Source organism: Mobula hypostoma, chromosome X1 (genome assembly GCF_963921235.1).
Source record: "Mobula hypostoma chromosome X1, sMobHyp1.1, whole genome shotgun sequence".
Classification (NCBI taxonomy): Eukaryota; Metazoa; Chordata; class Chondrichthyes; order Myliobatiformes; family Myliobatidae; genus Mobula; species Mobula hypostoma.
Window position 1 is genome coordinate 10,689,398 of NC_086128.1, and position 20,599 is coordinate 10,709,996.

The window sequence follows — 20,599 nt, forward strand, 5'->3', positions numbered from 1 at the left end:
ATCTCTAAGAATCCTTCCCATCAACTTACCCACCATTGACGTCAAACTCACAGGCCGATAATTGCTAGGTTTACTCTTAGAACCCTTTTTAAACAATGGAACCACATGAGCAATACGCCAATCCTCTGGCACCATCCCCATTTCTGATGACATTTGAAATATTTCTGTCAGAGCCCCTGCTATTTCCACACTAACTTCCCTCAACGTCCTAGGGAATATCTTGTCCGGACCTGGAGACTTATCCACTTTTATATTCATTAAAAGCGCCAGTACTTCCTCTTCTTTAATCGTCATACTTTCCATAACTACCCTACTTGTTTCCTTTACCTTACACAATTCAATATCCTTCTCCTTAGTGAATACCAAAGAAAAGAAATTGTTCAAAATCTCCCCCATCTCTTTTGGCTCCGCACATAGCTGTCCACTCTGATTCTCTAAGGGACCAATTTTATCCCTACCTATCCTTTTGCTATTAACTGTAGAAACCCTTTGGATTTATTTTCACCTTACTTGCCAAAGCAGCCTCGTATCTTCTTTTAGCATTTCTAATTTCTTTCTTAATATTCCTTGAGCACTTCATTAACTCCAAGCTGCCTATATTTATTGAAGATCCCTCTGTTTTTCCGAACCAAGTTTCCAATATCCCTTGAAAACCATGGCTGTCTCAAACTTTTAACCTTCCCTTTCAACCTAACAGGAACATAAAGATCCTGTACCCTCAAAATTTCACCTTTAAATGACCTCCGTGTCTCTATTACATCCTTCCCATAAAACAAATTGTCCCAATCCACTCCTTCTGAATCCTTTCGCATCTCCTCAAAGTTAGCCTTTCTCCAATCAAAAATCTCAACCCTAGGTCCAGTCCTATCCTTCTCCATAATTATATTGAAACTAATGGTATTGTGAACACTGGACCCAAAGTGCTCCCCAACACGTAGCTCCGTCACCTGCCCTATCTCATTCCCTAACAGGAGTTAGGGACTGATAGAATGACTGATAGAACCTCCTTTAGAGCAATAACCTCCAAATATTTTCTGTAGCCGCTGATCAGACTTGCACAACGGTGAAGAGGAATATTAGACTACTCCTCCATACAAAACTGTTTCAGTTCGTTGATATTTCTGGGGTACCTTGCATGAACAGCCCTCTTCAGGTCATGCCACAGCATCTCGATTAGGTTAAGGTATGGACCCTGATTTGGCCATTCCAAAACACGGATGTTCTTTTTAAACCATTCTGTTATTGATTTACTCTTGTGTTTCCGATCATTGTCTTGTTGCGTTAGCCAACTTCTGTTAAGTTTCAGGTGACAGTCTGCTAGCCTGACATTCTCCTGTAAAATATCTTGATGCAATTTTGAATTTCTTGTTCCCTCAACAATTGCAAGCTATCCAGGCCCTGAGGCAGGAAAGCAGCCTCAAACCATGGTGTTCTTTCCACCATGCTTCACATTTGGCATGAGGTTTTGGTGTTGGTGTGAAGCACCCTTTTTTCCTCCAAACAGAGGAAAAACGGCTCTTCTGCCAAAAATTTCAACTTCTGTCTCACCTGTCAATAGAACACTGTCCCAGAAGCATTGTAGAGCATCCAGGTGGTCTTTTTTCAAACTTGAGACATACAGCATGTTTTTTTTTGGAGAGCAGTGGTTTCCTCTGTAGTATTTTTCCATGAACGCCATTCTTGTTCAGTGTTTTTCTTATAGTGGACACATGAACAGAGACTTTAGCAAGTTCTAGAGATTTCTGCAGGCCTTTTGCTGTTATCCTTGGGTTCTTTTTCACCTCCTTCAGCATTGTGCTTTTGGTGTGATCTATTATTGTGACTTAGATGAAGATCAGACCACATTTTATGAGTAAATTTAGAAAACCAGGTAATTGCAAAGGGTTCACAATCTTTTTCTTGCAACTGTATGTACTTATTCTGGAAGGGTTGGCAAGAAAGATAGCTTGTGCTTGGGTTGAGTAGTATAATTCTATTTCCATGTCCTGAGAAACAAGAAATTAATATCATTTGCAAAATCTACCAGATGTTTACCTCCTGTAATGCATTGGTCTCTCACTGAGAGCATAACTGCAAGGCAAAGTCTACCAGCTTGTTGGCACGTTGTGCGAGATAATGTGATGAGTGTCTGTTTTTGAGTTGAATGACAGTGTGCTATTGTGGAATTTGGGAAACACAACATGTTTCTGATCTTTTAGTTTTAAACAGGGAATAGAAAGGGAGCAATATAATCTGCTGTTGCTGTCTGACCAGTAAATCATTTTGCATGGTGTAATTATGCGTTTTCTTCCTGACGTGTTTATAATGCTGTTCTGTTTTATATTAGAGCTCCTAATGGAAGTGTCTGTTTAGTGACAATCCAGCTTTTCCATGTCATTTTTGGTAAGTGCAGTTTCATTTCGGTTCATGCACTTGTCTCTTTCCTTATTTGTTTCAATACCCAACCATCACCTAACATTGAATCAACGGCACAGGAATGGATTCTCATTCATGCTGACTGATGCCTGTCTATGCTATTCAATTTGTCTACATTATTACAATAATTTTTTATGCCTTTACTATCAAAGAACTTGTCCAAAGGGATTTTTAACCATTATAATTGTGTCTGCCCCACCATCTACTGTAAGTATATTTATAGTTATAATAGGAAAATGAAATATATGCAACCTTTGGATGTTTTCTCAATAGGGCCAATAATAACTGGGAGCAAGGGGTCAACTGAGTCAAAATCGGGTTTATTATCACTGGCATGTGTCATGAAATGTGATAACTTAGCAGCAGCATTACATAATAATATAGAAATAAATAACTCTAATACAGTAAATCCCTGCTGAGGCAAAAGTTCATTCTGGCCATGACCAACCTCTCAAAGCATTTCATCACCACAGATGTGAGTGCTACTGGGTGATAATCATTAAAGCAGCTCACACTACTCTTCTTAGGCACTGAGGTAACTGTTGCCTTTTTAAAGCAGGTGAAAGCTTCCAGCCGAGGTTGAAAATATCCTTGAATACTCCCACTAGTTGGTTGGCACAAGTTTTCAGAGCCTTACCACGTACTCCCTTGCGGCAGGGTCACTCTCCTTAATGACAGCCTAACATCAGCTTCTGAGACATAGATCACAGCGTCACTGGGTGCAGCAGGGATCTTCACAGCTGTAGTTGTAGTCTCCTTTTCAAAGTGGGCATAGAACCTAGAGCAATAAACTTAACAGGATCATAATTTTTGTAAGCTAAACCAGTGTAGAGATTTAAGGTGACTGAAAGCTGACAATTCTCGTAGACTATTTTTGAGGAATGTTCTGGCAGTGTTTCAAAGTATCAGAATGCAGAGAGAGAGAGAGAGAGAGAGAGAGTATTCCACACAACTGAAAGAGTTCTGCATAGTTCTACACAAAGCAATACCTGGGGTGTCCGTCCGAAACATTGACTGTTTTCCATAGATGCTGCCTGGCCTGCTGAGTTTCCGCAGCATTTTCTGTGTTGCTTGGATTTCCAGCATCTGCAGATCTTTTTTTTTTGTCTTTGTGTCACTTACTCTATATTCTTTTTAATGATAACAAGAAAAGAAAAATAATCCCAAATGCCTCTTCGTCCATGTTCGTTACTTTGGCACAAAGTCCTCCAGATTCTTAAGCTCAATGAGTTGTCCTTCATGATAAGATACCTATTCCTTGAATTTGTGGCACTCCTTCATTGTGGAGTATGGTATTTGTTGGGTCATTGCCTTCTGCCTTTTCTGGTGAGGAGGATGGTGTTAATCTTCATTGACCTGATCCACATTGCAGGCAAGTTTTCAGCATCCTCATGGTAGTAGTACGCCTGTTGGCCATTACATGCTGCTTGCTCATCAGTTTCTGATTTTGTTGTTTGTGTCTTAAGAGCAGGGAAAGCCTTGCAAAATGCTACAGAGCATATCGCAAAATGTTAATGGTGTGTTTTTTTACATTTTCACTTTTTCGGAATTGCTGGCCTAGCGGTGGGTGTCTGAAAAGCTGAGTGTCGAGAGCCTGCAGGACGTGGGACTGTTTGGTGGTAAGTTACTGCATCATTGCTGTCAATCACAAATTTACATTTCAGAAAACTGAGGTAGGTATTGGCAGATGGGTTGGTTGAATCATATCTAAGATATCAGTAGTATTTTACTTGACTGCTTCTGTCTATCTTATCACTGTCTCTGTCACTTTCTTCATATCTGTGCTCTTGATGTCATTGTGCTGTGATAAATCTTTGCTATGGGCTGATTGGAGGTGATTGTTCTGATGCCCCCTTAACTGGCATTCTGAATGCATTTATTTTTCCACTTAAGAGGCTGGTTTCCTTGCTAATATGTGTGGCGAATACATGTAACTAAAATAGTCAATAACCATCATCATCCAAAGGAAATTAAAGGGACCAACAATGTTCGTATCCCAAGGGTGGCTCAAGACATCAAGACAGAATAATAGCTTGCATATCTAACCTCATCGTGTGTGGACTGAAGATCCCTATGGATTGCTATTTTTACTTTATTTTGTGTCAATATGGATACAATTATTATTCCATTCCATGTACACGCTATTGATTTGGATCTTATTCTGTTAGGGTTAAAGATTTGAATGCAAATCTTTATGATTGGAAGATTACAGTTCTCAACATTTGAAAGCTTCCAGCATTTTCCTTTTCGGCCTCAGATGTTAAATGTTTATTTTATTATTAAGCTAGCTGCCATACCTGGTATTCTTTGTGTTATGTTGGCATTCACAGTGCTTGCATTTATGGGTTTCCTCCGCCATCCGAAGGTAGGGCATTCCCATGAAACGGTTCGTAAGCTGGAATGTCGTAAAGCGAAGAAGCAATTACCATTTATTTATATGGGAAAAATTTGTGAGCGTTCGCAGACCCAAAAAATAACCTACCAAATCATGCCAAATAACACATAAAACCTAAAATAACAGTAACGTATAGTAAAAACAGGGATGATATGATAAATACACAGCCTATATAAAGTAGAAATACTTCTCTACAATCATTGCCGCACTGTTCTCGGTAGCAAAAATCTCACGCAAGCGCTCTTGGCAGAAACACTCTCTCCAGTAACCTTTAAGCTATGAAGCTGCCAAATCATACCAAGTAACACATAAAAATACACAGCCTATATAAAGTAGAAATAATGTATGTACAGTGGAATTGGGAAGACAGCGCCGAGCACATTGATGATGGTGTGTTAGGCTGAGTCGTCGGAGGTTGGGGTGGTGCAGTGGTCCCCAACCTCCAGGACACCAAACGATACCGATCCACGAAGCATGCAGGGGTACAGCGGTGGCCGGAATGCACCCAGCATATCTTTAAGAAAAAAGGCGAATTAAACAAGCTAATTAATTAGGTACCACCCAGCGTGTAAATTTCGGCCCAGATCAGAGGCGACGCAAATCAGCAATCACCTCTGATCTGGGCCGACATTTACGTGCCGGGCGGCACATAATTAATTAGCTTGTTTATTTTGGCTTTTTTCTTAAAGATGTGCTGGGTGCGTCCCGGGCTACCGCTGCATTCTCCGCGGCAATGTATCAGTCTGCGGCCCAGGGGTTGGGGTGGTGGGGACACTGGGGTGTCATCTCATCAGTCAGGGGAGGCAGGTCATCTTCTATGTCTGCCTGCCTCAGTGTTGAAGGTTGAGGTTCGTTGTCTGCTGTGGCTGATGTAGAAGGCTTGCTTGACTGCTTAGCTTCACGCATTTTTCTATCATACAGTTCTTTGTAAGCACTCAAACCATCCTGCAAATTTGCCCTAAACCTACGTACCCTTTCAAAATTAAAGTCGTACTTTATCATTGCAGCGAAAATCTCACGCAGTTGTTTCATGTTCAGTTCCTGGACGGCTTCATTTTCAGTCTGTTCGCTACTGCATTCAGTTTTGATTGTTATCCTTTCCTCTTCCAATTGCATCAGCTCTTCATCTATCAGTTCTTGGTCATGGGATGCCAAAACCTCTTCAACATCATCTTCGTCAGCTTCCACAAGCCAAACTCGCGTTGTCTTTGCTTCATTCACCATGATCGAAACGCTTAATTATGTCTAGTTTTACGCTAAGTGTAACACCCTTACAAGCTCTTTAGGCTTTTCCGATACCTTAGAACTCATCTTGCTAACGGATGCTCACAGGCACGTGTTTAAGTAATGCTGGCTCGAATGCAGTTCCAAATCCGGGGCGTGCGCTTTTTGTTTCCACGTGCTGCCTTTTTTCATAACAGTGAAAACACCTTCTGTTAGCGAAAACAGGGAACTAATGTAGGTCTTTCGTAACAGTGAGGTTTTGTAAAGCGAACGTTCGAAAAGCAGGAGACACCTGTATTTCCATGCAGTTGGGTTTTGTAACACTTCTTGTAAATGAAATAAAATCTCACCTCAATATATAATTATTCTGTGAATAATATAATTAGGGGATTAAAATTATGTTATTTAACTAAAGTTATCACTAAAAACATACACAGTGAAAATATGCATACAAAAATTACATTTAATATGGTTTTCTTTAGCAGGTATGTTCAGTACCTATACACAATATGTAAATTTACTTAATTTCACTGTTAAAGTTCTCCAGAATTTACTATATTTCATTACTTTGAATTTTTATCTCCAGGTCTGAAGCAACCAACATGTAGCTGACAGTGGGGAAAAAGCTTTGAGTTCTGAGACCAAGGCTAATGGCACTTGGTGGTTGTCTTCGCATCATTAATGTTTATAGCAAAATAAGTTGAACAGAGATCTGAAGTTACTTGAATTGAAAAGATAGATCATATGGAATAATTGGTGTCCAAGGGATAAAGACATTTTCCCCCATCAACATCACCAGTTATTATACTGGTGAATTGAGATTCCTGATTAGCATGATTGGAGCCGCTTCTTTTAGTTCCAAGATTATGTGATAGTACACTAGGTGGCAATAGAGTTTTAAAAAAAATTCAACAAGAAAATGTACCGCTTCATCACTGTATGTCACACTGTCAGTAGATTTATATTGCAAAAGTTGTCCAGGAAGCTTGGAAAGAAAGTATTTTTTTTCATGGCCTGCCTTGCATCATTTTCTTGGCGCTATATAGCTCCTTCATGCAAATATTGGCCATTCATAGTATTGCGCAACATTTGGGAAAACAGCTTGCATCGGATCAGAATGAAGTAATGTAGCAGTTTGCATAAATCTTTCATCAAACTTCTTCCTGCTGACTCTTTGTATTTAAGTTCCACATTTCGTAATTTGAGTCAATTCATCTGCTTTAGTACCTCGTGGGAGCATTAGATGAAAAATCTCCAGCTAGCATTAAAGTGACATCTTCCAGTTATTATTGTGTCTGAGGTCTTGCAGCATTGAATCTAATACTTAAGTGACAACTTTGTGCGGTCATCACAGACAGAATGTTTAAAATCTTTTAAACTTTTCTTTTGCCGTTCTCTGAACAATGTTATCTATTGGAATCCCCGCATTTGCCAAATCTAAGGAGAGTTTAAAAGATAAATACACACTTTTCAATGGGGAATATTAAAATTAGGCCCTCTTTAGGAACCCTTCACAGCCCATTGGAGTTTTTTGAAAAATCTAGTGCACATCGTTATCTAACTTGCGTGCAAAATTCCCGATTTCTAAGCTGTTTCGTTACTGACATTCTGTTTTATCACTCATCTTTGTATATGCTGATGCTGCCTCAGAATTGTGAATATTGTTGCGATGATCTGACAATTTTTTCACAATACATAGAGCTGCTTTTGCATCACCATTGGTTGCAAGAGGGCAAGTAAAAAGAATGGTGGGATGATCCTTGGATTGCTCTGGTGGGCTAAATGGCCTCAAAAAGTTAATAACTTGTTGGAGCTGCACTCATGGTGGCACATATTCCATCATAGTCATAGTCATACTTTACTAATCCCGGGGGAAATTGGTTTTCGTTACAGTTGCACCATAAATAATAAATAGTAATAGAACCATAAATAGTTAAATAGTAATATGTAAATTATGCCAGTAAATTATGAAATAAGTCCAGAACCAGCCTATTGGCTCAGGGTGTCTGACCCTCCAAGGAAGGAGTTGTAAAGTTTGATGGCCACAGGCAGGAATGACTTCCTATGACGCTCTGTGTTGCATCTCGGTGGAATGAGTCTCTGGCTGAATGTACTCCTGTGCCCACCCAGTACATTATGTAGTGGATGGGAGACATTGTCCAAGATGGCATGCAACTTGGACAGCATCCTCTTTTCAGACACCACCGTGAGAGAGTCCAGTTCCATCCCCACAACATCACTGGCCTTCCGAATGAGTTTGTTGATTCTGTTGGTCTCTGCTACCCTCAGCCTGCTGCCCCAGCACACAACAGCAAACATGATCGCACTGGCCACCACAGACTCGTAGGACGTCTTCAGCATTCTGGCAGATGTTAAAGGACTTCGGTCTCCTCAGGAAATAGAGACAGCTATTTCTCCTCATTCTCCTGATCTGTGCCTTGAAGATGATGGAAAAACAATGGCATCAGTAGGGGACTTACAGCAGGATACCCAGCCTCACTTACTGATGATATCGATAGTAGTCATTGGTGTTTAGAGAAAATTGGGTGTCCTTATACAAGAAACAAAGTTGCCATGCAGTTTTAGCAAGCAATTGAAAAGGCAAAAGAAATGTTTGCCTTTATTTAAAGTAGGATGTGGTATAATGTAAGTCTTGCCCCAGTGTTTTGGTGAGGCCACACCTACAGCACTGAGTACAGTTTTAAATTCTTTATGTAAGAAAATGTATATTTGTCATAGAAAGATATATTTTCCAAAGTGCAGAGAAATTTTAGTGGGTTGATTTGAGAGTTAAAGAACTGACTCTGAGTAAAGGTTGAGAGGAATAGCTTAGAAAATGTGAAATGATCTCACTATTTTAGGGTAATTGAGTGGGTGAATTTCATGATGGTCCTAGATTCTGATGGCAGAATCTCCAATCGGGGCAAAGTCTTTACTGACCAATATGAACTATAAGCCAACAGACTTCTACAGCTATCTTGACTGCGTGTCCTCTCGCACCCCCCCCCCCTTTCCTATAAGGATTCCATTCTTCCAGTTTCCCCAGTTAAGATGTCTGTTCTGTTGATGAGAGTTTACACGTGAGTGTGTCTGAATTGTCTTCCTCTTTCATTAACTGGATTTTCTGCGATCATAGTTTACAGGGCTCTCCACCAGCAAGAGCAAGGCTAAGGTTTCCCCTCCCTCACCTTCCAACACACTACCCTCGACACAGTGATAGTTTTCACCACCTTCATTAAGATTTCACCACTAGCCATATCTTCCCGTACTTTGTACTTTCAGCATTATAAAGGGAAGTTCTAAGGCCTATACCTTCTATTTCATAATTTTGGGTGTTCCTGGAAGCAAGCCACATAATTTGTTGCCTTCACCAGGAGTTTTGAAACCTGGTTAAACAGACTGATGGATGAAGTTGGGTGAGTATCACCAGGTGTTTTCTTGGCTGTCTTTGTCTCTTGAGTAGTTCATTTATAATCCATAACTTTCAGCTTCTTTGCAACTGGCTCTTCCTTGGCTACAACAATCATCTCTGTCTCTGTGATCATTGTTCTGGGCTTTCCCCTCTTGGTTTTGTTTCTCTTTCATGAATGCTCATTATAAAGCAATTCTCGCTTGCAATCTAAAAGTAATACAATTTTTTCTCTTCCCACATGTAATGTGATTTACTTTAGATGCACACTGCAGTTCTGTGGGTAATCCCTTTTATTGTTTTATCCAAATTGCATTTATACTTGATGGGGGGGCTCATGATTTTTTTTTTACAATGTGAATCTACTCTGTACCTCAGTTTGTGACCTATGCTATAAATTGTATTAAGTTACAATTATTCTGTGGTGATGATCATGCAATGTTTCATTTCATCCAGAGTGTATTTAAGTGACAATAATATTTTAAATCTTCTGACACCTAAATCTCATTCTTCAAATGCCATCGTTATTACATTAAAAGCAGTTTTATTCCTCTGAAAAAAATCTATAATTCTTGTATCTTGTGGCCATGACTTGGATTGATGTCAGCTATGGTTAGGCTTGCCAGTTATTTTGCCCCAGTGTTAAAAATCAACTTTTAGTTTCTTTGCTTCAGAGCGGCCTCGAGCGGACTATCACAGGAAGGTGAGTACTCATCATCAGAAGGCTGATTGCATGTGAACCTTTGTGCAGTGTGGTATTTGACTCTGACTTCAGGAACCTGTGAAGTTTGTCCTGCTGCATGTCAGATATTTGCTGTAAAGCATTTTACTTTGCTCAAGGCAATTTCCTTTTTTTGTTTCTGCATGGGGCAACTTTGTTACATTCAGCACAAAATATTAATGCACAATGAAAAAAGTGTAAATGAAGTGAATTAGACAGATGATAGCTAGAAAAGGGGCATTCAGCCCAGCCCATCACCCTCCTTGCATTCCTTTTCAACTTGCACTATCCAGATGTCTTTGCATTTATCTAACTTGCTCTCAAATGTTAATTACCTCTGGCAGCTTGTGTGGTGTAAGTTTCAAACACTCACCACCCTGGCTGAAGAAGTTTTTTCCTGAGTACCTCTCTGGATTTGTTAGTGGCTGATTGTCTTGTACTTGAAACCCCAGTTGTGGTCTCCTTGAGAGACCACGTAGTTAGACTTGTGTATTTGAGTTGCTACAGTTGTCTTTCTATAGAGAGAGAAAAAAACTACTGTTAGGCTTTTTCTAATGTGTATTTCTCAGTTCTAACTATCATCCATGTAATTCACCTTACACTCTTTCCATTGTGCATTAACATTGTTGCTATATGTTGTCTCGAGGCAGTTCATAATCACAGTACTAATTCCTCAATGCAAATACAAAACAGTTTAGTTGTAAGGTACCACATTTATAACGGGGGGTGGAAGAGATCGTAGTGACTTAACTAAACAGCTAAAACTAAAAAAAATTATCTCTGGTCTCACTCTCATTCTGTTGTATGTATGAAATGTCTCATGAGTCGTGGTTGATCATTCTCAGTGTTAGATTACAAAGCTAACCTTCAGAATCCTACTTCTGGCTGTGTTTCTAAGTCCTGCATAATAGGTACATTTTGTACACATTTCTGCAGATGTTGGCAATCTGAAATAGAAACAAAACACTAGAAATGTTTAAAAACTCAGACAGCATCTGTGGAGAGAGAAACAGTTAACATTTGAAGTTGGAGTCCCTTTGTAAGAACTGGAAAAGCAAGAAAACATATTTGTTTTAAGTTGCAAGAGGTTTGGATAAGAGAAAAGGAATAGTCCATCGTAGAGTAAGGTCAGGTTTGCCGTGGTTATGGAAGGGAAGAGGTGAAAGGACAGGTGGCAAGGGAAAATGATGTCTCAAAAGTGGTGCATTTTCTTTCCTGACTCCAGACATTAGCAACTGCGACCTGGTAACTGGCATGAATAACAATGTCTCAGCCTGCAACTTTTTCAGAAATGCCTGAGCGATACTCTGCACCCTGAACACAGGCCAGAGAAAGTGCAGCCATTTGATCCAAAAGTGGAATACGAGGAGCAGACCAAACGGAGGCTGTGGCCACCAAGTTCAGACTAGTGACCACTCTGACAGACTCATTTCTGAAAGAATCCCAACAACTCACACTGCCTCACCTAAAGCTATTGAATAGATTTCTGACTTTGATTTTGAAATATGACTGTTCCCAGTCATTTATGTATTCAGCTATCTACAGATTGTAACAAAAATATTTAAAAATTTGTTCCTTGTTCATATATGATTTAGCAGCCGGAGGTATCTGCAAACAAGTGATGCACTGTATGCATGTTAAGGTTATGAGAAATTACTTCATTAGAATTTATTAAAATACAGAAAGAAAGAAGAATTGTTAATGAAATAGCAAATGAGACCAAATAATACTTATCAACCAATCACTAAGCCACGCTACACAATATACTGCCGGAAAAAAATGCAGGAGTCTGACAGCTTTTCCAGTCTCTTTCCCTCTTGATGTCCTTGCCTCTTATCTCCAGCTCTTAGCACTAGTCGCAACCCAGTCCAAGCAAAAATTCCCACTTGGACCAAAAAAATTGTCCCTTTTTATACCTTTCAAGACTCCTTACTTTAATACTTCCCCAGACAAGCATGTTTTTCACCTTATCTACTCTCAAGGCTGTAGACTGGTACTCACACTAAGTTCTTAAAACATTGCTATCGACTGGTTCCCTTGTACCTTCTCAAAATATTCCATAGCCCACACTAGTACCATTTTGTCTTACAAACCTGCATTTTGTGCTACACATTTTTAGCGCTTAACAAGGAGAAATCAAATTCAACTCTTTCTTTACACAGACAGAAGCTGTCTTTCATACCAAAACATTAGAAGTTCACCTCAATTTCTTAAGAGCACACTGTAAATGTTTTTATTGCTGAATTAGAATTATTTTAAATTCATTCTTGTATTTATTGCCTTGCAGTAGTTCCCATAGTACCTTATGCTTAAACAATTTGTGGTTATATCCATTGTGTCCAAGTCACTGTGTTGAGTTGGAACTCTCTTCATGAGGCTGACCTGGAAATGAGTGCCACTTACTGATTTAGAAAACAAATAATTGGTTTTTGCTTGAATTTTTAATCTGTGAGTGAGGGCAGGAGAGGAAGTGCTCTAAAAGTGACTGATATCTTGAATAAATCCTGATTATTTCATTTCACTTCACTTCAATCACCCTGGGCCTGTTCATTGCACACCACTTGTGCTGGTGAGTCTTCTGTTCCTGTGCTGCTTGGTATCATTAATCTGTTCCAAGCCCTTGCTGTGATTAGTTGCCTGGCTTTTCTGTAGTGTGAGTTGATTGGTAATATCACTGACTTCATAGTAGACTCCTTTGAACCCTTGTGCATGGATGCTGTTTGCTTGTTTCCTTGCTTCAGCTTCTTTATAGTGGTGGAAATTTGTTACTTACCTGTGACAAAATATACTCTTAAGTTTCTGAGTTACAGATATCTACAGTGCTGCAGAATGGTAGGCTAAGAGAGGAAGGGATATTTCAGAGGAGCAGCAGTCTTGCACCTGTGCTTGCTTACCTAGTTGCTGGGCTTAACAGATCATCTGTCTGTCAGTACAAAAGAGGATGAAATGACATATATTTGGTTGGGGGGGTGGGTAACATAATGAAAGGATTAGATAGAGTAGGCAGATACTGTTTTGACTTTAATTCTTTTTCATTTGGCGGATGATCTTTTGATGTAATGATTCAGACTACCTTGCTAATGATGAGCCATCTAAAAGCACAGCCTTCACCAAAATATGAAGTCTGTGGAACGCACCTAGGGGTGGGAAAATCAATAGGTCTATCAGAAGTGGGCTTTAAGGGTCTTCAGAGGGTAAAAGTCAACAGATAGGTGACCTGTTTATAAATAGCAGGGAACAAGTTGATGTACTGTAAGTTGGAGAACATAGGAAAGTGGAACTACTTGACCTCCATCCCTGCTGTACTACTAAATGAGATCATGGCTGATCTTTTACTCCCCCACCCCCACACCAGTTTCCTACATTAATCCCAAATACCTTCATATCCAAAAAAAGTACTGAGATTAGATATGAGTCTATTGAGCGTAGCTTGAATGCAAACCCACTGACTGGAACTTTCATAGAAGTTGAGAGGAGATTTTGAGGAAGCAGGCTGGTGTGTCAAATGTGATGTGTCAAACATAACTATCATATTTAAAAATTATCACATAGGATAGTATAGCACAGGAACAGGCCTTTCGGCACACAGTGTTGTGCTGAAACAATTAAATTATTAGTCAGATAGCCAACTAAACAGAACAAGTGGCCCTTCTGCCTGCATGATGTCCATATCCTTATATTTCCTCACATTCATGTGCCTATCTAAACATCTCTTAAAAGTCACTAATGTATCTGTCTCTATCACCACCCCAGGCACCCACCAGTCTCTTTTAAAAATAAATAAATAAATAAATAAGACTGTCCTCACAGCTCCTTTGAAGTTACCTCCCTTCACCTTAAATGCGTAATTAGACATTTCAATCCTGGGAAAAACATGCTGTCTGTCTACTCTATGCCTCATAACACTGGTCAACAAATTTTTTCAGAAGTGTTGCTTCCTCAGAAATTTTTTTTTGTTTGTGATGGACCGCTTGGAGTGAAACACAAATATAATTTTAGACTACTTGTATCATGTAAGAATTTGGAGGAACAAGAAATTGACTTTTGAATATAATACAATTGCATAATTGTGCTGATACATTGCAATAGTTTGACTAAACTAAAACTGTTTTGTTGATGATTTTCATTTGTACTCTGTGTCTGAGGCTTCTCACTTAAGTGTCCAACAATAATCAGCCGACACTGATGGATTCCAGTTGCCCTGATACTGTTTCTCCATGACCGCAATGACCCGGTGAAACCTTTCACCATGCTTGTCACTGCCAGTGCCAAGATTTACAGGGAAGAAGTCTAAATGGGAATGCTGAAAACGAATCTTTAGTGATATGTTTCACTTCATGGTTTTGTATGCTTGAAGCATGTTGTCGACCAGCTACACATAGTTTGGTGTTCTGTAGTTGCCGAGAAAACTTTCAACAACGTCCTCGAATGCCTTCCATGAATTTTCTCTGGTCCCACTAGAAGTTCTTCAAATTGCCTGTCATTGATAACCTGTTTGATTTGTGGACCAACAAAAATGCCTTCCTTAATCTCGGCATCAGTTATTCTGTCTTGAATTAGGAATTGAAATAGCAAATATAGGTGATTTCAAAAAAATTGTGCATGATGGGGAAATTTCATGCTGATTTTCATGGTCAGCAGCCCAAAATCCATAATATACACCCCAAAGTATTCAGGAAGCATAATCTTTGTTGTCCAGTGTAATCTTATAAACCTCTATCCTCAGCCTCCACCACTCCAAAGATGACAAATAGTTTGTCCAGTCTCTCGTTATAGCACATGCCCTCTAATCCATGCAAAATCCTGGTAAACCTCTTCTGTACCCACTCCAAAGCCTTGACATCCTTCTTATAAAGGGGTGACCAGAACCATATGCAATGCTCCAGACGTGGCCTAACTGGAGTTTTATAAGGCTGCAGCATTACTACCTGACTTTTGAACTCAATGCCTGGTCTAATAAAGGCAAGCATGCTATATGCCTTCGTAATCAACCTTTTAACCTGTGTAACCACTTTCAAGGAGCTATGAACTCCTTGAGACCCCAAGATCTCTCTGCTCATCAACACTGTTAACAGATGATGATTCTTTGCCAGTCATCTACACTATCCACAGCACTACACATCTTCGCATCATCTGCAAACTTACCCACGTATCTACACTTTCATCCAAGTCACTTATAGCAGAGGTCCAAGTATAGACCTCTGCAGACCACCACTAATCATAGACCTTCAGCTTGGATAAGTCTCTTCAACCACGACCCTCTATTGGCAAGCCAGTTCTGGACCCAAACAGCCAACTCACCATTGGCCCCATGCATTGTAATTGTCTGGATGAACTTGCCATGTAGGACCTTGTCAAACACCTTACTAAAATCCATGTAGACAACATCTACAGTTCTACCTTCATCAATCCCCTTCATCACCTTGTCAAAAAAAACAATCAAGTTAGTAAGATACAACCTGCCCTGCATAAAGCCATGCTGATTCTCCCTATGCTCATTTCCTAATGCTCATAAATTCTATCTTTAAGAATCCTTTCTGGTAACTTCTCTACCATTGATGTGAAACTCACTGGTCTATAGTTTCCAAGATTATCCCTGGTTCCCTTCTTGGTTAATGGAACAGGCTATTCACCTGTCCTCTGGGACCTTGCCTATGGCTAGAGAGGATACGAAGATAATTGGTCAAGGCCACAGCAATCTCTTCTGAACAGCAGTATTGAAACTGTGAAATATGTAGATATTGAAGTTCAAGGAGAAGGTTAGTTTAAGAGATTAGCAAAAGAGAATGGAGGAATTGGAGGCAATGGGAAGTTGCCTGAATTTTGTGTTTAGTTTTGGTGATGAGAACGATATGGATTAGGGAGGTTAGTGTATGCTAAGGCCTAAGATTTTCCAAATGGTAACTCTGTTTTGAAAGTGTGTACTTGCTGTGCAAGTAGATGAACTAGTAAATGAGCAGTAAAGAGAGTGGGAAAAGATAGCTTATGATATGGCAATTTAGGTGACTAGAGGAATGTTATTTAAAATAAATTGATCATTGATCTGGAGTCTCCGTATCTGTTAATTTTCTGTTATAATAAGTAAACAATTGCACAAGATAAATGCAACCCTTGTGAACTTCAGAATATTGCACACTTAATGAAATAATTATGCGGGGCTTTGGAACTGTGGACATCAAGGCAGCTTTGCTATTTATCACTGGGATCCAATTAAATGCTTGACTGAATTTAAAACAAAATCAACCTGTACCGTTAAACATTGATTTTTAAAAGGCCATCTGGAGAACTTGAGGAATGCAGAAAACTTGTAGCTTTCATGGGAATCAAACTATCAATGTCTTGCCATAACCATCCATTTCTTCTTTCTCCAAAGTTATCTAATTGTACCATCTGTCTCCCATGTCCTCGTTCAGTAAAGCATTGAAAATGTTGCCTTTGTGGCTCACTGTCCAGAGACGGGTTCTTTCATTGTTCTTTCTCATCTCCATCCATTAATATTTAGAATCATTCAGTGTTACAGCACAATTTTGTCTTGGATTGCTGAAGTTAATGAGCAATTTGAAGAGAAGTGGACCTGTTCAGCTGAGTTGTAAACTAACCTCGTTTGCAATCAGATTGGAATTCACCTGTCATGGGCATTACTGATGCTTTAATTCTTTTCTCCCTTTAGACAGATGAACACTCATCGGAAAATATTGTACTTCCCCAGAACTGGGACACCATGAGCACCTTCCCAGCAGACAGTAGTTCTTATGAGCTGCTGACTGCAATAGGTAATTTGTATGCATGTGTGTGTGAGGGAGAGAGAGAGAAATTAGCAGATATACTGCAAATTATTTGAACACATTCATTCAAGAAAACATCCATTGGGTTTTATCTTTCGATTCAACGCATTGAAATGAATGCTCATTAACAGCATACAGGTGCTCCATTTGAGATTTTTAAGTCAAAGTCTACAAGTTCTGAAGGCTGTTGCTTGTACTGCTCCAGTAAATAGGCTCAGTGCATCACTGCCAGACAATGGAACAGAGTGGACAATAAACAGCTATCATGAGCCTTTCAACAACGTGAAGATTAATAAAAGTCAAACAAATGTCCAAAAAGTTATCTGTGCAGAGAGGAAGTGAGTTCGTCATTGTCACCAGAATCTCCCTTTTATTTATTGGTATTTATTATTCATCTCTAAGCAGCCTGAAAATGAGATGAGGAAAAAAAAAATCAAACCAATTATTTCTCTGTTACATGAGTTTATTTTCATAAACTCTCCCACATAGGAATTTGACATTTTTTTGCTCTAAATAGTGCCTAATTTATTTAATTTAGAGATTCTGCACAGTAACAGGCCCTTCCAGGCTAATGACCCAGTACCACCCAATTATAGAAATTATCCTACTAACTGGTACAATTTTGGAATGTCTGAGGAAACTGGAGCATCCGGAGGAAATCCATTTGGTCATGTGAAGAACATACAAACTCCTTACAGTGGCAGAAGTGAACCGGGCCTCTGATAGCGTATACTAACCTCTACGCTACTATACCACTTAATATCTCTGAATTTTATTCTTGCATATTTTTCTTTTTGGATTTATTTGCAAAATTGTTAAATTTTCATTATTTAAAAACTTGAGTCAAGAGATTTATTAATTTTCAGTCTCTACATGCAATGGATTGAAAACTTTCCCAAACAATGTTGCTGTACAGACTATAGTTTTGTGTACAAAGTTTTACAGTGATGATATTACTTCCATTTTCCTTGCCATATAACAAATAATGTACTTGCATCTGGATTGGCATGCATCTCAGAGCTTTCATGATGTAACTGCTATTTTTATAAGTGTTTGTATCAGCAGTTACAAAAAAATATATTTTGCAAGTAATTTTAAAATTTCAACAATACTTTACAAAAATTTTGATAGATACATGCTGTAAAACTGGTACACATGTGGCAGAGTTCTCATGACAGATTTTATTTTGGATAACAGTTCACCAGGTGATTCATCTACTTGGTTCAACTTTTTTCCCAGTTACACCATTTCCCAAACAAGGAAGTCCAGCTGACCTGACCTCCTGGTGGTAAAAGCATAAATTTCAACTGATATCCCTTTCAGTAAAATCAACAATATATTGAAAATAGTTACAGGAAAGTCTGGAATACCAACTAAATATGTTTAACTGTTCAGTCTGGAGTCTGAAGTTCCTGTGAATTAAGATCTCTGGATTAAATGTTTAGTTGAAGAAACCTGCAAAAGACCTGAATCTCTGAATCATCGGCACTTGATCACAACTAAAGTACGAGGGGTAATTGATAAGTTCATGGCCTAAGGTAGAAGGAGTCAATTTTTGAAAAACTAGCACATTTATTTTTCAACATAGTCCCCTCCTACATTTACACACTTAATCCAGTGGTCGTGGAGCATTCGGATCTTGGACCTCCAGAAAGTGCCCACAGCAGGGGTGATTGATAAGTTCGTGGCCTGAGGTAGAAGGAGATGAGTTATACAGCTCTCGTTACGTGCACATGCGGTTCAACTCCTTGAGTGATTGTGCAGAAAGTTTGAAGTTAATAACTCATCGGGGTGATTGATAAGTTCGTGGCCTAAGGTAGAAGGAGATGAGTTATTAACTTCAAACTTTCTGCACAATCACTCAAGGAGTTGAACCGCATGTGCACGTAACGAGAGCTGTATAACTCATCTCCTTCTACCTTAGGCCACAATCTTATCAATCACCCCTGTTGTGGACACTTTCTGGAGGTCCAAGATCCGTATGCTCCACGACCGCTGGACTAAGTGTGTAAATGTAAGAGGGGACTATGTTGAAAAATAAATGTGCTAGGTTTTCTAAAATTGACTCCTACCTTAGGCCACGAACTTATCAATCACCCCTCGTATGATCACAACTAAACTTAAAACATTAAAATAATAAGTTTTTCAGCACTTGCTGCTAGTGGAACAGCTTTAAGTAAAGTCCCTTTCATTCATTACAAGATTTATAGTTATTCCTGAGGGGCAGTGTCCTACAGTGAAGTATTGTGAGGGGGATTGACTTATAGTATTTATGATAGAAAGATTTCAGAAAAAGCAATTGGGTGAATGTTCAGTTAATTTATTTTGTATATTTGAAGGAGAAATCTTAACTCAGGCACCATGAAAAAGAATTCTAACTCAACATGTTATCATGCAAATACTCACATCTGCTGGTACCTGCAGGTAGACCACAGTTTGATTATTGCTAACTTCCTTGTAACTGCAATAGAGAGAAAGCATTTAAGTTCTGGGTCAGCCTTGGTTGTTGAGAAGATGATGAACTAACCCAAGGTCATCCATGACATGAAATATTAGGAAAACCAAAATGCCCATAAGTGGAACATCTGACAAAAGATTATGTGCAAACACAGCAAAGCATGATATTGAATTTAGTGGATGTTGTTGTGAAACGCATTCCTGCTTTAGTTATGGAGTTTAAGATAAATGTTGTCTCTCTTGTCCAGGTAAAGGGTTTAATGACATTATGACTGTAACCTTGGGGAGGTATAAACGAACTGGCCAACAGGTGGCTGTTCGGAGAATTAACTTGGACAACTGCACCAATGAGATGCTTGCTTTATTACAGGTAAGGTCTAGTTAGTAAATTATGGAAACTTGGATCCTGGAAGTATGACATGCTCCCCCATCCTGCTTCACCATTCCCCATTCCCATTTCCCTCTCTCACCTTATCTTCTTATCTGTCCACCACCTCCCTCTGGTGCTCCTCCCCCTTCCCTTTTTTCTCTGGTCTTCTGTCCACTCCCATCAGATTTACCCCTTCTCCAGCCCTGTATCTCTTTCACCAATCAACTTCCCAGCTCTTTACCCCTCCCCAGTTTCACCCGTCACCTTGTGTTTCTTCCTTCCCTCCCCCACCTTCTTACTCTGACACCTCATCTTTTTTTCTCCAGTCCCGATAAAGGGTCTTGGCCTGAAACATCGACTGTACTCTTTTCCATGGATGCTACCTAGCCTGCTGAGTTCCTCCAGCTTCTTGTGTGTGTTGCTTGTAACAATTTGAAAGTTTCTGGCTTGTTCTCTTTAGTAAGATTGATAATGTGCCTACTAGGTCTTATAACTGTTTTCCACTTTAGAGAAGGACTAACTTCAAAGAACACAGGTACCTCATTATACCTGTCTTCCCCTAACTCCAGGGTCCAGATCATTTGAGTGATAATTTGTAGTGTATTTAAATCTGTGTAGGAGTGGGGACTGAAGTGAATCATTCACAGTTCTCGTTATTAGGAATTTAGGTTTTAAGGAAAATGGAGGTACTTGAATTTATTCCTTTGGAAAGTGAAAGCTTTAGAAAGGCAAAAGTCTTTTTTTTTTTTGAAGATTGAGACCAGAAGAACATTCCACACAAGTTGTAATCTATGATGATGGATTCACATCCCAGGATCCCGAA

At 39.4% G+C, this 20,599-nt stretch overlaps 1 protein-coding gene across 2 annotated transcripts in view; it reads left to right on the top strand.

Moving 5' to 3' along the window:
- Positions 1-2,326: 2,326 nt before the first annotated feature.
- strada (STE20 related adaptor alpha) overlaps positions 2,327-20,599 on the top strand; it is a 47,450-nt gene continuing 29,177 nt past the window's right edge. The window contains exons 1-5 of one of the 2 annotated variants that reach the window (XM_063037488.1): positions 2,327-2,382; positions 3,977-4,034; positions 10,118-10,146; positions 16,835-16,937; positions 19,655-19,776. In XM_063037488.1, coding sequence (XP_062893558.1) covers positions 2,371-2,382; positions 3,977-4,034; positions 10,118-10,146; positions 16,835-16,937; positions 19,655-19,776 — 324 coding nt within the window. In that variant the 5' untranslated portion in view covers positions 2,327-2,370. The remainder of the gene's footprint in view (positions 2,383-3,976; positions 4,035-10,117; positions 10,147-16,834; positions 16,938-19,654; positions 19,777-20,599) is intronic. The other variant, XM_063037489.1, reaches the window with a different exon arrangement.